This window comes from Melospiza melodia, chromosome 1, assembly GCF_035770615.1.
Source record: "Melospiza melodia melodia isolate bMelMel2 chromosome 1, bMelMel2.pri, whole genome shotgun sequence".
Classification (NCBI taxonomy): domain Eukaryota; kingdom Metazoa; phylum Chordata; class Aves; order Passeriformes; family Passerellidae; genus Melospiza; species Melospiza melodia.
This window is the reverse complement of record NC_086194.1, coordinates 128,032,741-128,050,131: the sequence shown is the minus strand read 5'-3', so window position 1 is coordinate 128,050,131 and position 17,391 is coordinate 128,032,741. Positions and strand designations below refer to the sequence as shown.

Sequence of the window (17,391 nt, the reverse complement as noted above, 5' to 3'; positions counted from 1 at the left end):
GTCTATGTCATTAATGAAGATATTAAGTGACACCAGTCCCAATATGGACCCCTGTGGGACACCACTTGTCACTGATTTCCTTCAGGGCTCTGATCCATAGACCACTATCCTCCAGATATGATCATCCAACCAATTTCTTATCCATCTAATAGTTCATCCACCAAATTGGGTGGACTGTTCTCTCTTTAATTTAGAGAGAAGCATGTTGTAGGATATTGTGTCAAAGGTTTTACAGATACTCAGTTAGATGACATCTGTAGCCCTTCCCTTGTTCATTGATGCAGTCACTCCATCATAGAAGGCCACTGGGTTGGTCAGGCAGGATTCGCCCTTGGGGAAGCTGTGATGGCTGTCCTGAATCATGTCCCTGTCCTTCATGTCCCTTAGCGCAGCTTCTGGGAGGATCTGTTCCATGATCTTCCCAGGCATGAAGCTGAGACTGACAGGTCCATAGTTCCTAAGGTCCCCCATTCTACTCTTCCCAGACATGAGTACAATGTTTCCTTTTTTCCAGTCATCTGAGTTTTCAGTTGAGTGGCATGACTTTTCAAATATCATGGAGAGTGGCTTGACAACTACATCAGTCAAGTCCCTCAGGATTCTGGAAGACTTATTCAGGTTCCTCAGGTGGTCATGCTTACACAGTGGAAAACACTTTGCTCCCCAAGTCCTCATCCTGCTGTCCATCCAATTGCGTGATGTGGAAGAGAGGTTGCCATTGAAGCCAAAAAATTGTTGAGTACCTCAGCCTTGTCCTCATCTGCTGCCACCACTATCCCAGCATTGTTTATTACTGGGGGTACACCTTATACTTTTAAAATATCATCCCAGGGGTTAAAACATTGAGAAAGGGAAGGCTGGGGAGAACAGCAAGGGAAGGCAGGCAGTGCTACAGCAGGTTTGTGCAAGGCACGAGCAGGGGGGAAAGACGCAAAACTAAGGCAGCTGTAGGGATAAAGAACTGGTGGAAAGGAGATCCATAACCACAGAAAACAGGTGGAGAGGACAAGATTGGGAGCAGAGCCACTGTATGTTGGTCAGATCTGCCTGGAGATGTTTGTTCCAAGAGCCAGGGAGTACTTGTGCTGCATCCCGACGTGAGGAGCTCGAGCCCCTCACACATGGCTTACTGCCTGCCATTCTCAAGGAGACCTCAATGAGAGACGTGCCAGAGGAGGCTGGTGCCATGTCACATCACGGAGTACCCAGGGAATCATGGCTCACTGAGGGCTCACACCCCCCCAGCCAGGCGTCCCACCCTCCCTCTGGCCGAGAGCCGCCGGCGCGCCGAGGGGAAGCGCCTTCCCCAGGGCAGGGCCTTTCCCTGGGGCTGGGCCGGGCCGGGCAGGCCCGGCGGCCCTGGGGCAGCAGGGTGGTGCTGGCTCCTCTGGGCCCCGAGCCAAGGCGGAGCTTTCTCAAGGCTGCCTCCGCCAGCGCAGCCTCTCCGCCGTTCCCGGGGCGCAGGAGCTGCCGGAGGGTCGAACGGCAGCGCCCGCCATCCTTCGGCCCTGTGCCACCCACCCTGCCACAGCCCTGTGCTGATTCGGCTGCTCCCGCGTGTCAGGTGCCGCCCAAGGCGGGCGACAGCTGAACAGGAATTTTAAATCTCTTCTTGATCCCTTCTTTAAATCATCCGTGTGTTTCTGAGGGAGGGGAAAGAATCACCAAAGAATCACCCTTCCACTCTGCCAGGGCTGGGTGGCACCTCGCGGGCTTTCTTCCTTGGGGGATGCTGCACCTGGGGTCAGCCCTGCTCCCAGACACGGCTCAGAACTGCAGAAAGTTGAGCCTGTTGAGGAGAAAATTCTGAAAAGGCAGGAGTCTGGCTCAGGAGGTGGAGGAGCCTCACCCAGGCACAGGGAGGTCTGGAACAGCCGGGTCTCTGCAAAGTGTTCAGTCCTACAAAGTTTTTATTTGAGCACGACTACAGAGAAGATAAAAAGAAAAGAAAGGGAGAGAGAAAGAGAGAAAGAAAGAGAGGAAAGAAAGGAATAAAGAAAGAAAGGAAGAAAAGAAAGGGCTCCTGACTCATTCTCTTCCCAAGACTGCCCTAGCCCAGGGCATTTTCCCTGCCTTGGGAAGTGTTGCAAAATTTGAGCTTGCCCTGGAGGGATCTCTCACTAATAACTGGATATCCTGGTTTTGTGTAAGGACATAGGCAGGACCTTCCCACAGGTTCTTCTTTACCGCATGGGAAAAAAAAAAACTCGAAACGCTGATTTCTGTTCCAGCATCCTGAGCAGACTGCTGTGAAGGGCTGATTGCACACTCGAGGGGATCTTTTTCTGGAGCCATCCTCCCCAGCTCTGGGGCATCACTCCCCAACAGCTTCTAAGAAGTGTGGAATTTCAAAGGCAAAAACAAGCTTACTTTTAATATTTGCCCTCTGTACCTGATGTTTGGGTCACTTTCAGGGTTTTTTTTCCCTGTAATAAAGAAGGCTAAAGCTTTCAAATTAGAAGCAAAGACTGAGAGCTGTGTGAGATGAGGCCTCTTTGAGCTTGCACCACCCACCAACCCAGTCTGCAAAGGGCTAAGGAATGGGCTGGTGAAAGGCAGGGCGCAGAAAATTACAGACCTGGCCCTGACAAGAGGTAGCACAAGCCTGATTACCACCTCAGCTTGACACAAGGCAGGTGCTCACACGGGCTATAAGTCTCCAACCGTGGTTTATTCACATCAGTAGAGGAAAATTGCTTCAGCTACGAGATGTTGAGTAGCCCACGCTGTATTTACACAGCTCCTGGTGTGTCTAATGTAGCTACACATTCTCCTTACTCCAGCTTCTTCTTTCAGCATCGAGCCACCAACTCCCATGGACAGCACGTGGCCCACAGCCCGCAGTAGCTCAGTTCTGTGCTGGTGATAGTACTTGCTACTCCTTCAAAGAGAGATGAGGTGATAATGGAGGAGTTTTCCAAATTTTAAGAGACGTGAAGTTAAAAATGAAAATTGCATTGAGCAGGAAGCAACAATATAAGGATTTTTTTCTCAGTAAGTCTGCTTCATTAAATACATAGCCTGCCTACATATAGTCACCTATTTTGTTTCTAGGAAGGTCCTTTTCTGTCTTTTCTCTAAAAGAAAGCTTCTGCCAGAATGCATGTAAATGTATCACTGAAGCTCCTGAAGAGAGGAGCAAGCTCTGTTTTCCGTTCTCTGTATGCATTCTCCTCTTCCTACCCTTCCTTCTGGAGACTTCCCGCTGATCAGCTCTTCAAGGGAGTCTTTATTCTCTGCCCAATTTTGCATAAAGGTATCAAAGGATTTTAACACATTAAAACTTGAAACCTCTTAAAGAAAGAAGATAATTTATCTCCTTCCTCCCTCTCTCCTTGTTGCTGGAGTTTCACACCTGGGAGCTGTTATAACTCAGTCTTTACATAGAGTATTTCTTTTTAAAAGTTACTCAGCCATCCTTATACACACAAAGTACATGTATATTCACACATAATTCCTTGAAAAAAATACTTCAATCCTCCTTTCCAGCTTCTAAGAGCAGAAATAAGAAACACCTTAAAATAACTGTAAATAATAAACCCCGTCATGCTAAACACTTCAAAGTAGAAGAGCAAATATCTCAAAAAGCTTGGGGAACTACACATAATTATGAATTAGCTTTCAAAAACAGATACAGATGATCTGTCAGATAATTTTTCATTTCAAATAGATTAAAAAATACTATTCCCTGTGATCTGGTAGAGACAGTAACTCCTTACTGATAACTGCAGAGCAGTTATCAAACAAAGCCTGTGGAGCAGGAGCATGGCATGCCAAACTGATAAAAGAGGCACTTTGTGCCTCAGCAGTACCTATGCAAAGACCCCCACCTTTGCTCCCTCCCACCAGGGTGCAGCCCCAGGGGAGGTGGTCTTTTAGTGACACTGCAAATGGGCAGAACTCTGGTGAAGCACATATTGGTAACCCTCTGGGGCTTCAGTGTGGGTCCTGACACCCCTCAGTGTCCACCTGAATCACACAGAACAGGCTCTGTACCCTTTGCTAGTTCTGAGACACACAGGGGACAATGAGACACATGGAAGAGCTGTGGGACTGTGGGATGGAGCTGGGGAAGAGAATGGACGACCATCTCTTGATAGGGTGTCCAGTAGGAACTTTGGGTGGCTCTGCCAGAGAAACATCCCTTGGAAGATGGGAGGCACCTGCTGCTATAAGGACCTTGTAGAAAACCTCTGCCTGAAGTAAGGAGTTAATGGTGGAAGTCTTTGCCACCATGAAACACCAGCTTCCTGCAAGGATTTTCCCGGAGCACAAAGTAGCTGCCTCAGGGCTGTGGGCTGACCTGTGCCACCATCTTCTTCCACTCAAGAACAACAAGTAAAGTCCAGGATGAAAATCTTCCTTTCCCTCCCTTCTTCACAGCAAAAAAAAAAAAAAAAAAAAAAAAAAAAAAAAAAACCCAAAAAAAAAACCCCTTCAAAACCAGGTTCCTCGAAGGGAAACTGTGAAGCAGGGGCTCATGAGGAGAGACTGGGTAGCAGAGTTATCAGCTAACATGCCAGAATGGCTACAGAGAGCAGGCAGTGAGTGACCAGCTCATTCATGCCTGCAAGAGAAGAGGAGAGAATAGGCCTATGTAGGATATGTCTGAAAGGAAAAGACAAAGTTTATTGCTTATTCCTTCAGTGTTACAAATGGGGTGCTTATCTAGGTTACTGAAGACCTGCACCAAATGGAACAGTGGCATTGTGGCCTGCACACAAGCAGCCTTTGTATCTAATGAGGGAGGGACAAGGCACTGACACGTGGCAATGAACCCAGAACCCAAAGTGCCAAAACAGACAGGTCCAGTGTGATGTGCTCTTTAGTTTTGGTACTCAGCTTTGTACCCCTCAAAGGAGTGAAGCCTTCTCTACAGGTTGTAGTTATTTCCAGAGCTACAGCCATGGGACCTGGGATAACAATGCCATCCAGCTTTCACAGCATGCACAGACATTGTGTGCTGCATGCACAGGGAAGAGTGTGGAGCACTTGGCCTCAGAAACCCAGCAGCCCTCATTTGAAAAGCTGCTGGGAACAAGCCTGTTTCACCAAGTCCAATCACTTGGACTGTCTGCCCCTTCAGGACATCCTCACTTGCTTTAGTCTTTCTCTCTTCACCCCAGTGATTACAAATGAAGAGGAAAGCAAAGAACAGAGCAAAGAAATGAACCTGGAGAACAGCTGACAGCACTTTTGCTCAGCACAGTGCACTCACATGGCAGGACACAGGTGCCTACAAAGAGAGGGGGCCTAGAACAACTTGATGCAAACAGTAGCCTTAAGCTACTCGTGTCAAAGTGTCCAAGAGAGTGCAATGGCTTTGAGGAATCATCCAGCAATGTCTCACGATCCCCTGCTACCTTCCTCATTAAACCTCAAACAAAGCTGCAGGGTGTGTTAGTGCACTCCAGCTAGGCTTTCCCATGGGGAGAAGGGAAAAGCTGGAGTCAAAGACGGTGCAAAGGGCTAGATTCAGTGCTAAAACTTGAAAATGGCAATAAAAGGAAAAAGCAGCAGTTGGAGGAGAAACAGGCCCCCTTTTGTCAGCAAGTAGCATACAAAATTTGGCATAGAATGCTGCTGAGATAGTAGTAAAGAGCAAGCAACAACAGCTTTCCCCCCAACTGTATACCCTTTTCTCTGAAGGTTGAGCGCTTCAGTGGCAGGGATAGTTGCCCAGCCAGCTCAGTGCATCACAAACAGCCACCAGGCTAGCAGGCCAGCTGGAAAGCAGGAAACGCCTGGAGCAAGCTTTAGAGCCCTCCCAGCACCCGTGGCACAGACAGTTCCCTTAGGTTCCCAAGTCTGAACATCAGCACACTGAGAACTGAAAGGCAAGGGAGCATGATAGCAGGTTTTGACCTTATAACTTTATGACTGGGATTTCAGTATTCCCATAAAGGGCAGGAAGAGCAGGGAAAAACATGGAAGTGAACCCCTGGTGATCTCTCCTTTAATTCCTGATGTAGCTGAGCAAAGCCCAGGTATCTCCTAAATAAATGCCATTTTAGAGGACACTTTTCTCAGAAGCAAAGCTGAGCTCAGCTGGGGGCAGGATGAACGCTTGGCAAGGAGACCAGTATTTTCAGTTTTTGCACCAAGGACAAAGTCATCCCTGTCTGAAATTAGGCCTAAAATCTTGCTTAAAAATCTTTTTGAAACATCTGCTACTCCTTACAGTAGGAGAATCCAAATTTTCAATTTGAGAGGTCTTTTGGGAGTGGGGTGGGTGTGGACATGACACATGGGGGAAGAGGGAACACACAGGGAGAATCTACTGGTGAGAGACAACTTGTTCTGGCAGCAATAAAAGCATGTGATCTTCATCATAGGTAGTCCATAAAAACACCTGAATCATCCATAATCCTTTAGATATATCTATTTATCAATTATTTTCTCCAACATATTTCACTTCAGTATTGCACTGGTTTCAAGAGGAAGAGGCAGGCCAATTTGCAGATGCTCTTTGTGGTTCTCCAGCCTGCATTTAATTAATTGTGAGTTGCTTTAAAAGTTATTTAGGACAGTGCTTCCACAGCACATTGCTGACGTCTGACACAGTTCATGCCTTCCCTTCCCAGAACATGTGCAAAGCTCTCACCTCTAGCCAGCTGTTACCAAAAACCACCACAACCCAGTCTCTGTGCTGACAGTAGGAAATCAGAGACATTTCTTTTTCTCCCTGCTCACCCTCCCCCTTTCCAGCAATCCTCTTCTCCGTCACCTACCTGTTTTAAACCCCTTCAAATAGAGATGTTAATAGTTAATATGTTACATGAGGAAGCCGTGCCAGCTCCTGTGATGGGCGGACAGCTGGGACTGGCTCTCCAAGTCACACCATTAGTCATGGTGCTGACAGCGTCAGATGCTCAACTTCTCATGTCAGGAAACAAAGTTACCAACTTATTATTTTTAATAAAATAATTGCTTTAATGCAGTATTTAAAATAATTTTTAACATCTGATCAATAAGATAACAGTACACAAATATGGAAAATGCTGCACTTTACATAAAAAGTAAAGCTAAGCATTTAATAATACAAAACAATTTTGCCCGATGCCATCAATATCTTGCAAACTATAGTCAAAGTACTGCTTTTCTTATATATATATATATGTGCTATATATACATATATAAATAATTTACAGCATTCATTTACTAGATTTGTTTACTACCGTTCCAACAAAAACCAACATAACTGATTCACAACTTTGTGAATTTGGGAACCATCTACAGTGGTTCTGACAGTGCAGAATAGTTGTGTGAATAGCCGCTTCAAGTTTTGAAGCAGCATGCCAAGTAACCCTAGGAAGCTTGTTTTTTGTCAAAGAAAAGAAAATTCAGCAGGGAGCCATTCAATAGTTGGTTGGAGCATGGTGCTGATAATGTTCTGCGTTCGATCCCTGTGCGGGCCGTTCACTTTAGAGTTGGACTCGATGATCCTTGGGGTAGGTCCCTTCCAACTCAGGATATTCTGTGATTCCGTGAATGCAGTCAGTGTCTTTCCCACCAGTCCTGGGAAACAGCCATGCTATACAGTGCTGTGTCATGAAAGGCAACATGTTTGGAGCCTGGGGAGAAGGGTGACCCAGAGGGCTTTCCTTCCACCACAAGGCAGTCTTTAACAGCAAGCCGACAATCTTTGAACCTGTTCTAACAGTCTTTATAATCCAGAGTCCTCCTTCTCACTGAATGGGAACAAAGCAACTGTCTAAATACTTTCTATTTGAGAAGCTTCCCTGTTACACCACAATAAAGTATTAAAACAATATTCTAAAGCAGTGAATCCTGTGCTTTGCAAACACTGCTCCTCTCCAAGGAGAGTCTTCAGCTCCAGAGTTTCAATGAATCTCAACTTTTCTCTTTTTTGTAGTCAGTACAGGTTTTGTTAATATCTTTCCACATCTATGTTTAAGTTCAATGCTATTTTTTGTATCCACAGAAAGATAAACTGTTTTTTTCTGTTTACCCTCCCTTTTTAGGATTTTTTATTCCTTTTATTTTTAGTAACTCCAAATTTTCCATGACCATCTAAGTATGCCCTAGCTACACTGTGTGGTGTACTTCAATCACTGATTTGTCCTCCTTCCCTCAGTCACCTTCTCAGAGGAAAGGCTGAAGGCAATTGAGGCAAAGTGTGGGGTACAAAGGACCCCTCATTCCTTTTACTTGCTATTTGATCTCCACAAGTGAGCATCTAGTAGTAATTCTAAACACAGAAAATTTAAGATGTTGAGTCACACAAGCAATACATTAGCAGGTTTACTGACTGCTGGTTCATGATTAAATACAGTTGCCATGCTATGCTGGGCCATTATAATGATATTTGTTTCCCTAAATAAGATGGGGTTGGAAGGTGGCACTACACATAGAACAGATGTTGCAGACTCTGGAGTTCTGAAACAAGTGGCATACATAAACTAGGGACACTTATCAAGCCCTCAGAGCTTTTAAGACAGTTCAATGCAAGCAGATAGGTGCTTATGTGTGCAGCTCAGTGTTTTCACTGGTTTACAGACAGATTTAAGCCAAGTATTATTAAAAACCTTACAAGTGCTAAGTTAGGTATTTAATAAAAATGTTTATCTGTAAACAAGAGTTATCCTTACAACGGATCATTTTCCAGAAACTGGAATTTCAAGACAGTGCAACAATGCTTCAGTGTTATCTTTGGCAGTAGACAGCACGGTGAAATGCAAGATTGAAATCACTTCAGAAGGGCACGGTACAAGCGTAGAGAATGCTTCATCTCCCTCTCTTGTTCCATGCAGAATATCAAGTCCCTGAGACAGACACGGGTTACTCGTGGACAGAGCATCTGCTTCGTAAGGCTAAAACCTGATGATCCAGCAATTCCATTGCTTTTCAAACCCTAAATGGGGGAGAGAGGAAGAAAAAACCCATCAGAAACATTAGAATTTCATGTAAATATAAGTTTTAACTAAACTGGTAGGATTATAATGCCCACTTGTATAAAACTAGCCCACAGATGTTCAGCTTTCCACGTTGAAAACCAGCAATCCAAAAATCCTTGCAGATTAGATACTGAAAAAGACAAAGCAAGCGCTTGCCAGCTGATGGTTTATTTCAGTCAAAGCAACCACAAAGTTCTTTCTTCCTTTAAAATTATACAAATATGGTAGGATAAATAACTGCCATTTCACTGAAGTCTGCCAAACAGACTTGCACTGAGAAAGCATCAGCCAACTATGAAGAAGGTACTAACACACAGTACCTGTGCAGAGCCCCAGGTCATGCACAGGTCTTACTACCACTTGCTCCAGAGGTTTCCATCTCTTCATGAGGAAAACTGTCACTGTGAGTGCACCCTAGCTTTGGAACATGGCCAGGTGAAACTCATCCCAGCCATCATCTGTGCTCTGTCCTTTAAAAGGGCAACAAATACTCAGTGAAAGCATCCAGATATTCAGAACACTGTATCTGAGCCTATCCACCTCAGTCAGCTGCCTTGCTTGGTTATGAAAATACAATTGGTAGGAGATGATGACATTGAGTAGTTTTATATTCAAGCTACTGAAATGAGCAACCCCCACGCTTTCCAAAATGCCCCAAGATTTATTATTAGGGGTGGGGAAGAGGAAGATTACCATGAGCTGCACAATAGACTGGCTACTTATCTTGGAGCCAATCTGTGCTGCACAGCCAGTCTCTTATCACTACTGGAGGGTTCTCGGTAATGAATGTAATTTGTACAAATACGAGTGCTCAGTCTCTGTAACTTCAGCAGGGCAATGCCTGCCAGCATCAACACCACTTGGAGATGGTGTTGCTTGGATGCAGTGTTAACTATATCAATTCTTACCCTAACACTCTCTGCAAGACTTCAGCAAAATGACTTTGCCCACTTTGCTTAGAGAAATCTGTTTAAACCCCCCATTTATTAGAAATGACTACCAGTGCTGGACTACATATAGCAGCAAATGCTACTGTTGTTAGGGTGGAAGCATTGAAATTTATTAAAAATATAAAGAGATTCACCAGAGAGCACATGCTAGCCACAGAAAACCCAGGGCACATTGCAGAAATGGAAGCTGTATTTTTTTACAAGCAGCACGCAGGGTATTCAGCACCATTTCATTTGCTTTACAGTCAATACTATTAAACACTATGAAATGCCATCATTTGAAACTTTCAGTTTGTTAAATGGCTCGGAACAAATGCATGCGTGGGGAAGACTGCTGGCCACATTGCACAGAGGGCACTGCTGTCCTGGTAAGACACAAAAGGGTCACAGTTCAAGTTTGTCATATGACAACCCTGAAGGATCCAGGGAAAAGATAGCTCTGCAATGCAGCTGCCAGCACGGGTTGAAAAGGAGGTCAGTCCAACAGGATGCAGCAGAAGGCCCGAGGCAATGTTATAAATGAAACAAACCCCAAGGGTTTTCAGTAACCCAACAGCAATGTCCTTTATAATTCAAAGAACTTTATTGAGGTGAAAGTATTTTCTCTCTAAATAAGTAATTAGACTGGAAGACTTACCTTTAAAAAGACACCAAACAAAGCCACCTCAGTCCTGTTCACTCTTACAAAAAGGGAGACAGATGGCACAAATCACCCAGCCCGCTTTGGAAGCTGCTGTAGCTGCAAGATGCTACAACAGGGAAGAAGCACCAAGCTGCCTGAATTTGAGTCAGAGTTATGGATTTGTTTATTCTTAAATTCCTACCCATCATGCTCAGTGCAGAGACATAAAGCGATATTATGCTGTAATACCACATCCAAAGTCAAAGCTTGTCCTGGGCTCCTGTTTACTAAGACAGCCATTCACAGCTCTAAGTTTCCCACAGCATCACTCTGGCATATTAAAGCTACTGAGCACGGAGTTTCAGGGGCCAGGGAGCTCTCTGACAACCAGCGGCTCCTACCACAGGGAGGTCTTCGACAACCAACAGCTCCTACCACAACCAACAGCTCCTACCACTTTAAAAGAAAGTGTCCTTCTCTCAAAGTACATGTTGGTTTAAAAGTAAAGAAGCCAACAGACAGCCTAGGTCATTCCAGTCCAGACAGGGACCATGCTGGGGAACTCACCTAAAGTGAATCTCTGCAGTGCTGAGCACCATCTCCTGTTAGCTACTGTCTTCCACAGTTGTACTGAAACACTGTTTTTTCCTGGTTTGGTTTTGGAACTTGGACCAAGCATTGCTCCAAGATCTGCACATTCCAAAGAACCATCACAGACCCCTCTGTTAATGTCCAAGTCTTTACTTATGAAATGCCAAGCTCTGAGCTCTCAAGCTGACACAAGTGACACTTTAAGGAGGGTCTCCTGCTGCTCCACTTTAGCAAATTCCTATTGGGCAGGAGGTCAACCTTGTCCGGCCCTAGGCAACAGTCAATAATCCTCTCCTTTAGATCTCACATACCCCTTCCTCAAAAGCACAAAACTTTTGAGACTTGAAAAACACCAGCTCACTCCTTGCTCCCAGACATCTCCATTATGCTCCTTCCATTTGGGCAGCAAGCACTTGTGCCTTGCTGTTTTGGGGGATTCTTCACTGCTAGTCTTCAGCACACCCCAAGACAGCTTTGTCTGTTTCCAGGGGAAAAGTGCTGCTTTTCAACCAGGTCACAGACAAGTTCAAAGATAAACAAATAGAAAATGCATCCTGTAAAATCAATTCTAACAAAGGGTACTGCAATCAGCTTGCATCCCCCTTCTGCAACATCTGATTATTAATGCTCTAACTAGCAATTTCTTTTTTTCTTGCTCTTTTTTTTGTTTGTTTGTTTGTGGAGGGTTTTGTTTGTTTGTTTTTTGTTACCTTGAAGTTCCTGCCTTTCAGTAAACCCTCACCACCCTGCCTTCCTTCCAGAAGGGAAATGACAGAGACATGCAGCCCAGGAGGGACAACTACCAGTGTAGATTCTACCAGTCTGCCTGGGTATCACAGCTGACAGACCCTGTTTGTAAGCCAGGGGAGGCACTACAGCAATGTAACTGCACCACTGGAAACATCTATCCCAGTACTGAGACAACAACTGGCTTAAAATCAGCCCCAGGAGGTCACAGCAGCAGCAGTCCTGCTTTTGAACTATCCTCAGAACTGAGCCCAAATCAGCACCTTTTCTACAGCAGCACACTGTCACCCTTAGAGCCTTTTATAAACACCTGACAGAGATCAATTACACTCACTTGGCAGCAGAACCCATTGTGGTGCTCCTGCTCTAGTCCCAAGCTGTTGAACAGCCAGTTTCATTCAGAGGTTGTTCTGGAAACCTGTTTAAAGATCTCTAGAGCTCTCTCCAGTGGCTGGATGGAGAATGAAATACCAATTCTCTGACAAGGCAAGAGTGAAGTTAATACAGAGCCACCACTCCCACCTTACTTCTAGTCTGCAAGGTATCTGGAGCTTGGCATCTGCAAGTTTGGATCATGGATACCAACAAGGATTTCAAAAATGCTCAGAGCTGTTCTGCAGGCCCTGACACAAAGCTCATAGAGGTCTGCAGACATCTCTCCCCCCCCACCAAGTTCCAGTCAGGTTTGTTCCTGGTGAAGTACACGCTCCCTTCCCAAATTCAACTGAAATTCAAAATTTTAGACTCTTGGGAGTGAGACACTTTAAAGGAGAAAAGTACTCAGTCAAATGTTTAAAAGTCAAGCCAAGAGTTCTCATTTCAATTTTTGGTGTGGCATAAACATATCACAGGCCCAGAGCCAAGATCCCAAGAGAGCAAACTGTTATTGCAGCTCTGCTGCACATAATAAAAATACCACCAGCAGAAGGAAGCAAAGTCATGAGACATTTTTCAATGACATCCCCAAACACTAAAAAATGCCAGCTGTGTGCAGCAGAGGTGTTGCTGAAAGGTGGTAAGAGCACCTAGTGAATTGAAGCAAAAGCTTCCAGGTTCAACCCCCATCTCAGTCACGTGTGGTCACGCTGAGATCAGGGATGTCTAGTGTATGCAGTACTTGGCTCTCAGCTGTAAAACACAGAACACATTCCTTTCTCATAGGAAACAAGGGTTAAAAAACCACTGTGTTAACATACTGTGTTCAAGCACTTACCTGAGTCTCCTCCAGCAGCCAGGGGGAAAGGAACAGACCCTGGCAAAATTGTGACCTTTTTGCTCGTACACACAAGTGCCTAATGTAGGCCAGAGAAAGCAAAGTGAAAGAAGTTGACAGCAGTCTGGTGGCAAGCCAGCCTACTGATGCTGCCTATTCTAACAAACCTTGGTCTGACAGAAATACTCCCACATTCACAACACTAAAGTATTAGATGACTCAATATTTACAGGATTCTTTTTTTTTTTTAAAAAGTTGGTTATTTTAGGTTGGGGTCTGGGGATTTTATTTTTCTTTTAACCTTACATATCATTAGGGTAGCTCAAGCCAATGGCTGAAAGACTCAGATGTCTATATCCAGACTGCTTCTTGTGCAGCTGAAAACAAACGTGTATTTATGATGTTATCTGCAGCCTACAAAAAAGCCTCACAGAGCTGTCAGATCTATATAATAGAAAACTCCATTCAATTACACATTTTTCTTCAGATTTCATTGCAACATTCCTACAAGTCTTTTCAAATGTAGGCAACAACATGTTTTACATATTGAAACAAATTACTGTGAATGCAGTGTCAGTTTATTCACTATTATGCCCAAGATTCATGTACGCATGTCACTTCTTATGGGTACATCAGATGCTTAATCTGTACCTGGAGGTAATGAATCCTATACAAATATGTCATGTTAGTTAACAGAAAATTATTAAGCTGAAATTTTCTGGCTCTTTGCCACATCATTTTAAGCAATGTATTGTCAACTAAATTATAAATCTCTTGACCCTTCAGATGTCATCAACATTTGTGCATTACCAATATGTTCAGCCTAAAGCTACAATGCAATTAGTCATTTAAATTGCAGATCTCTTTCACATATAAGAAGAATTAAGTTCATCTCTAGCACAGAGAAGGCATGATATGGGCCAATGAACTGTATTTCTGAAGTCTGTGAATGGCAGTTGAGAATATTTTTGCCTATTTATACGGGGAAAAAATTCAGATCAAGTGTATAGCCTAGACTGACAGGCACCAGGAAATTCAGCACAGAAACTGAAACTCTTTAGCTGACAGAGCTGTGCTTTGTTAGGTCTTGAAACAGGTAACTAAGATGCTGAAGATATTTTATAACTTCAGTAACTTTTAGCACCCTTCTTCCCCAAAGGTATGACCATGTCATAGACACTTCAGCTGTCCAAAAGCTTAAATAAGAACCAGAAATTTAAATCAAGAGTCTACATACATTAAGCATATGCAAAGTAGAAAAAACCTCACCCTCCAGTATCACTTAATACCTATGGGCTGGGGGAAGGGGTGACAAAGATAGAAAGAGACACAGAGAAAGTGAGGGAAACCACTGAAGTGTAGAAACAGATTCTGTAGCCTTGTAATGAACACCTACTTATATATGTGGCCCAATTTGAAGTGGTTGCTTTTAAATTAATATTATGCAGCTTTGAAGAAAATACTTTAGCAGACTATCATGTACCCATGCCAAAGACCAGACAGTGGCTCCACTGCACAGAGAGCTATCATTTGCTACAGAGCCAATTCATGCCTTTAAATTCACACTTAGACACAGTCATGTCCATAATGCCAATACTGAAACTGATGAATTGTCCTAGTGTTCCCTCATCAGAAGAGCTTATGGCCAAAAAGAGTGGCAGTAGCTTCTACAGTTACTACTTACAAGAGCATAAACCCCTTCTGGAAATAAAAAATAAAATAAAGTAGAATAAAATAAAATAAGTCATTGGATTGTCACACACCAGAAAAAAAACAAATCATATCTCTCCCCAAGCCACTTGGAAGAGTTGGGTTTACTTCCATTCTACAGAAAGGACTTGTTGCTCAAAGGCTTAGTTCTTCCTCAGACAACCTAAAGAAAATTTCCAAAGCTCAAACAAGCACCATGTACAGAATATGTTTAATCGATGTGCATACCAGCATCCCAAAGTTGTAAAGCAAGAAGGGTAAGTTTAAGTCCTACTAACAATGATCAGATGTGGCAGACACAAGAGAAGATGACAAGCTCATTTCCTCCACCCACAGTCATACTAAAAATGGAACAATGACCACTGTGGTAAACAAGGCATTTCATCCATTTTTATTTGCCAAACTTCTTTGCAGAAGGAGAATGCAAGTGTGGACTGCTGTATTAGATGTGCACAACCCTGGAAGTTATCACATTATTTCAGTATGTTGGCCAGGGCTAGGAACAGAAACTCCCTTCAACAGAAAGGGAGTATTTGAATGGCTCTGCACTGAGCACAGCATATCAGCTGCATGATTTACTAATGTAGCAACTACTTGCAGTAGTTTATGCTTCCACAGCAAAGCCAGACTAGCTGTGACGAGGCAAGACCCACACTCACTAACAGAGCAGCCAGTCTTGGCAGGGGATAGAACAGACACAAGCAGTACCTGGAAAGAGGAATTTCCTTTGTCATTGGATCTGGCAAAAAGAAAGGAAAGACATGCGATGTACAACCCTGAGTCAGTCAGTGGAACCAACGTGGGAAAGCAAGTGAAGAACTCAGCACCAACAGCAGGAGAGACTGCATCACTTTTAAGTACTTAAGGTGTTATCATGGAGCCGGAAAAGCAATGCAAAGCAAGTGTTCTACTCCAAAAAATTACACAGAAGTACTGGTATTCAACTAAGTTTTCCTATACAAAGTAGAAGAAGGGCCTGACCACAGTATTCAGATGAAGACCATAAGTGTAACAGCCAGTTTTCTGAGTCTTCTCTCAGAAACATTTGTAGACTTTTTTCCTCCCTGGTGCATGATTCTGCACAAATAAATACAGAGCTCTTGGTTCAAGGCCAAAGATGACTTGCACCCAAGAAACCTCTGAATAGAAGGAAACAAAGTTTAAGGACTCAGAACCGTAGTCTTCAAACTTCTAAGATTCCAGTTACAGTGGAAATGAGAAAAAGCTGTTTCCAAAATGGCTTTGTCAACAGAAAAGCAGTAAAACTTAATAAAAAATATAAAAAATCCTTGACTATTTATCAGCATTGAAAACATTATGGGGCGTGTTACCAACCAGTAAAAGCTATGAAACAGAACAATGAATTGGGAAAATGAGCCTGTGGTTTCAAGTTTACTTTTTTCATATTTGTTTTAGAAGTGTCCTCCCTTCCCAAGATGAGTTACTTTTCAATTCTTCCTACCCTTTAATTCATTACTGTTTACCACATGCCCTCAAACTAGGGGAGGAGGAGAGGTGGGTAACAAATGCACAAACCCCAAGACACATATAAATGGAATCCAAAGGCCTCTCCTATTCATTCTGTCCAAAAGTGTCCAGAGGGATAAGAATGAGAGAGATGAAGATATTGCCACCTCTGGATTACAAGAAGCACCAATTAACACATTTTCACAACAGAGGGATTTTCTTACCAAGGCTTTCTCAAATTGCTCTTTCTGAACAATACCATTCAAATGTTAAGTTGCAGTGAAGAGAACATGCAAAACTACCCAAACTAGTGTTTCCAACAAGAAAGGAAAAAGAATTCCCATTATACTGCTGCCTTTTATTTTTTTTTTAATTAGGCCTAGAGCATTAGCCTTATTTTTTCATTCCATGATCATCATGGATTTGTCCCTACTGCTATTTCAACTTTCGAGATACATAAGCAATCATGGCAACATATAGATTATTCTTTTTATATTGCTTTTAGGTCCAAATTAGTTGCCAGGCACTCCTCTGGACAAGAGCCTCTTTCTGTACTTGTTACATTATGAGGTGATGAGGCTGCTGGCAAGCAGGCTTCTAGCTGGAAAGCACATGCTTGTGTCACCACATGTTCTAGCTACCACATTAAAATGACCCATAATTGGTCTCCTGGAAAGACCAAGTAAAGCACAATTTCAGACTTAAAAATAAGATGAACGTGCAGGAATCATGTGCTCAGCTATCTTGGGAAAAAGACTTTTCAGAAGAGGAGCAAAGCCCAGTGCTGGTGTGTGGAGAAATAGAAAACCTTGGGCTGAAGAATCATCCCAGTTAAACACAGATATTAATTTGTGGATGAGTTAGCATACCATGCTCCCTAAAATGCTGGTTTGAGCCCTTCACATTTACTGCAACAGCAGGCAGCAGATCCAACCAACCCAGTCTGCTGAACTGAACTTTCCCAGTATCCATTACATTCTGGTACTGAATAAAGAAAGGCAAATAGACGACAAATTTGCTTACAGAGTTTCACTTTTTTAATACATACTGTAACTGATTATTTCTTCCCTGTCTGCCCAAATACATTAGGGCTTTGGTTTGCGTCAATAATTGCTTGAAACAATTCCTTTCCTTTAATTATTGCAGTAGGCAACCATAAAAAGAAGCTGTACA

The 17,391-nt window shown here is 43.5% G+C and overlaps 1 protein-coding gene across 1 annotated transcript in view; it reads right to left on the bottom strand.

The window, feature by feature from the left end:
• Positions 1 to 6,936: 6,936 nt before the first annotated feature.
• The window catches only part of TAF4B (TATA-box binding protein associated factor 4b), a 70,980-nt gene continuing 60,525 nt past the window's right edge, over positions 6,937 to 17,391 (bottom strand). The window contains exon 15 of the mRNA XM_063167755.1: positions 6,937 to 8,875. Within this exon, the coding sequence (XP_063023825.1) occupies positions 8,711 to 8,875 (165 nt within the window). The 3' untranslated portion in view covers positions 6,937 to 8,710. The remainder of the gene's footprint in view (positions 8,876 to 17,391) is intronic.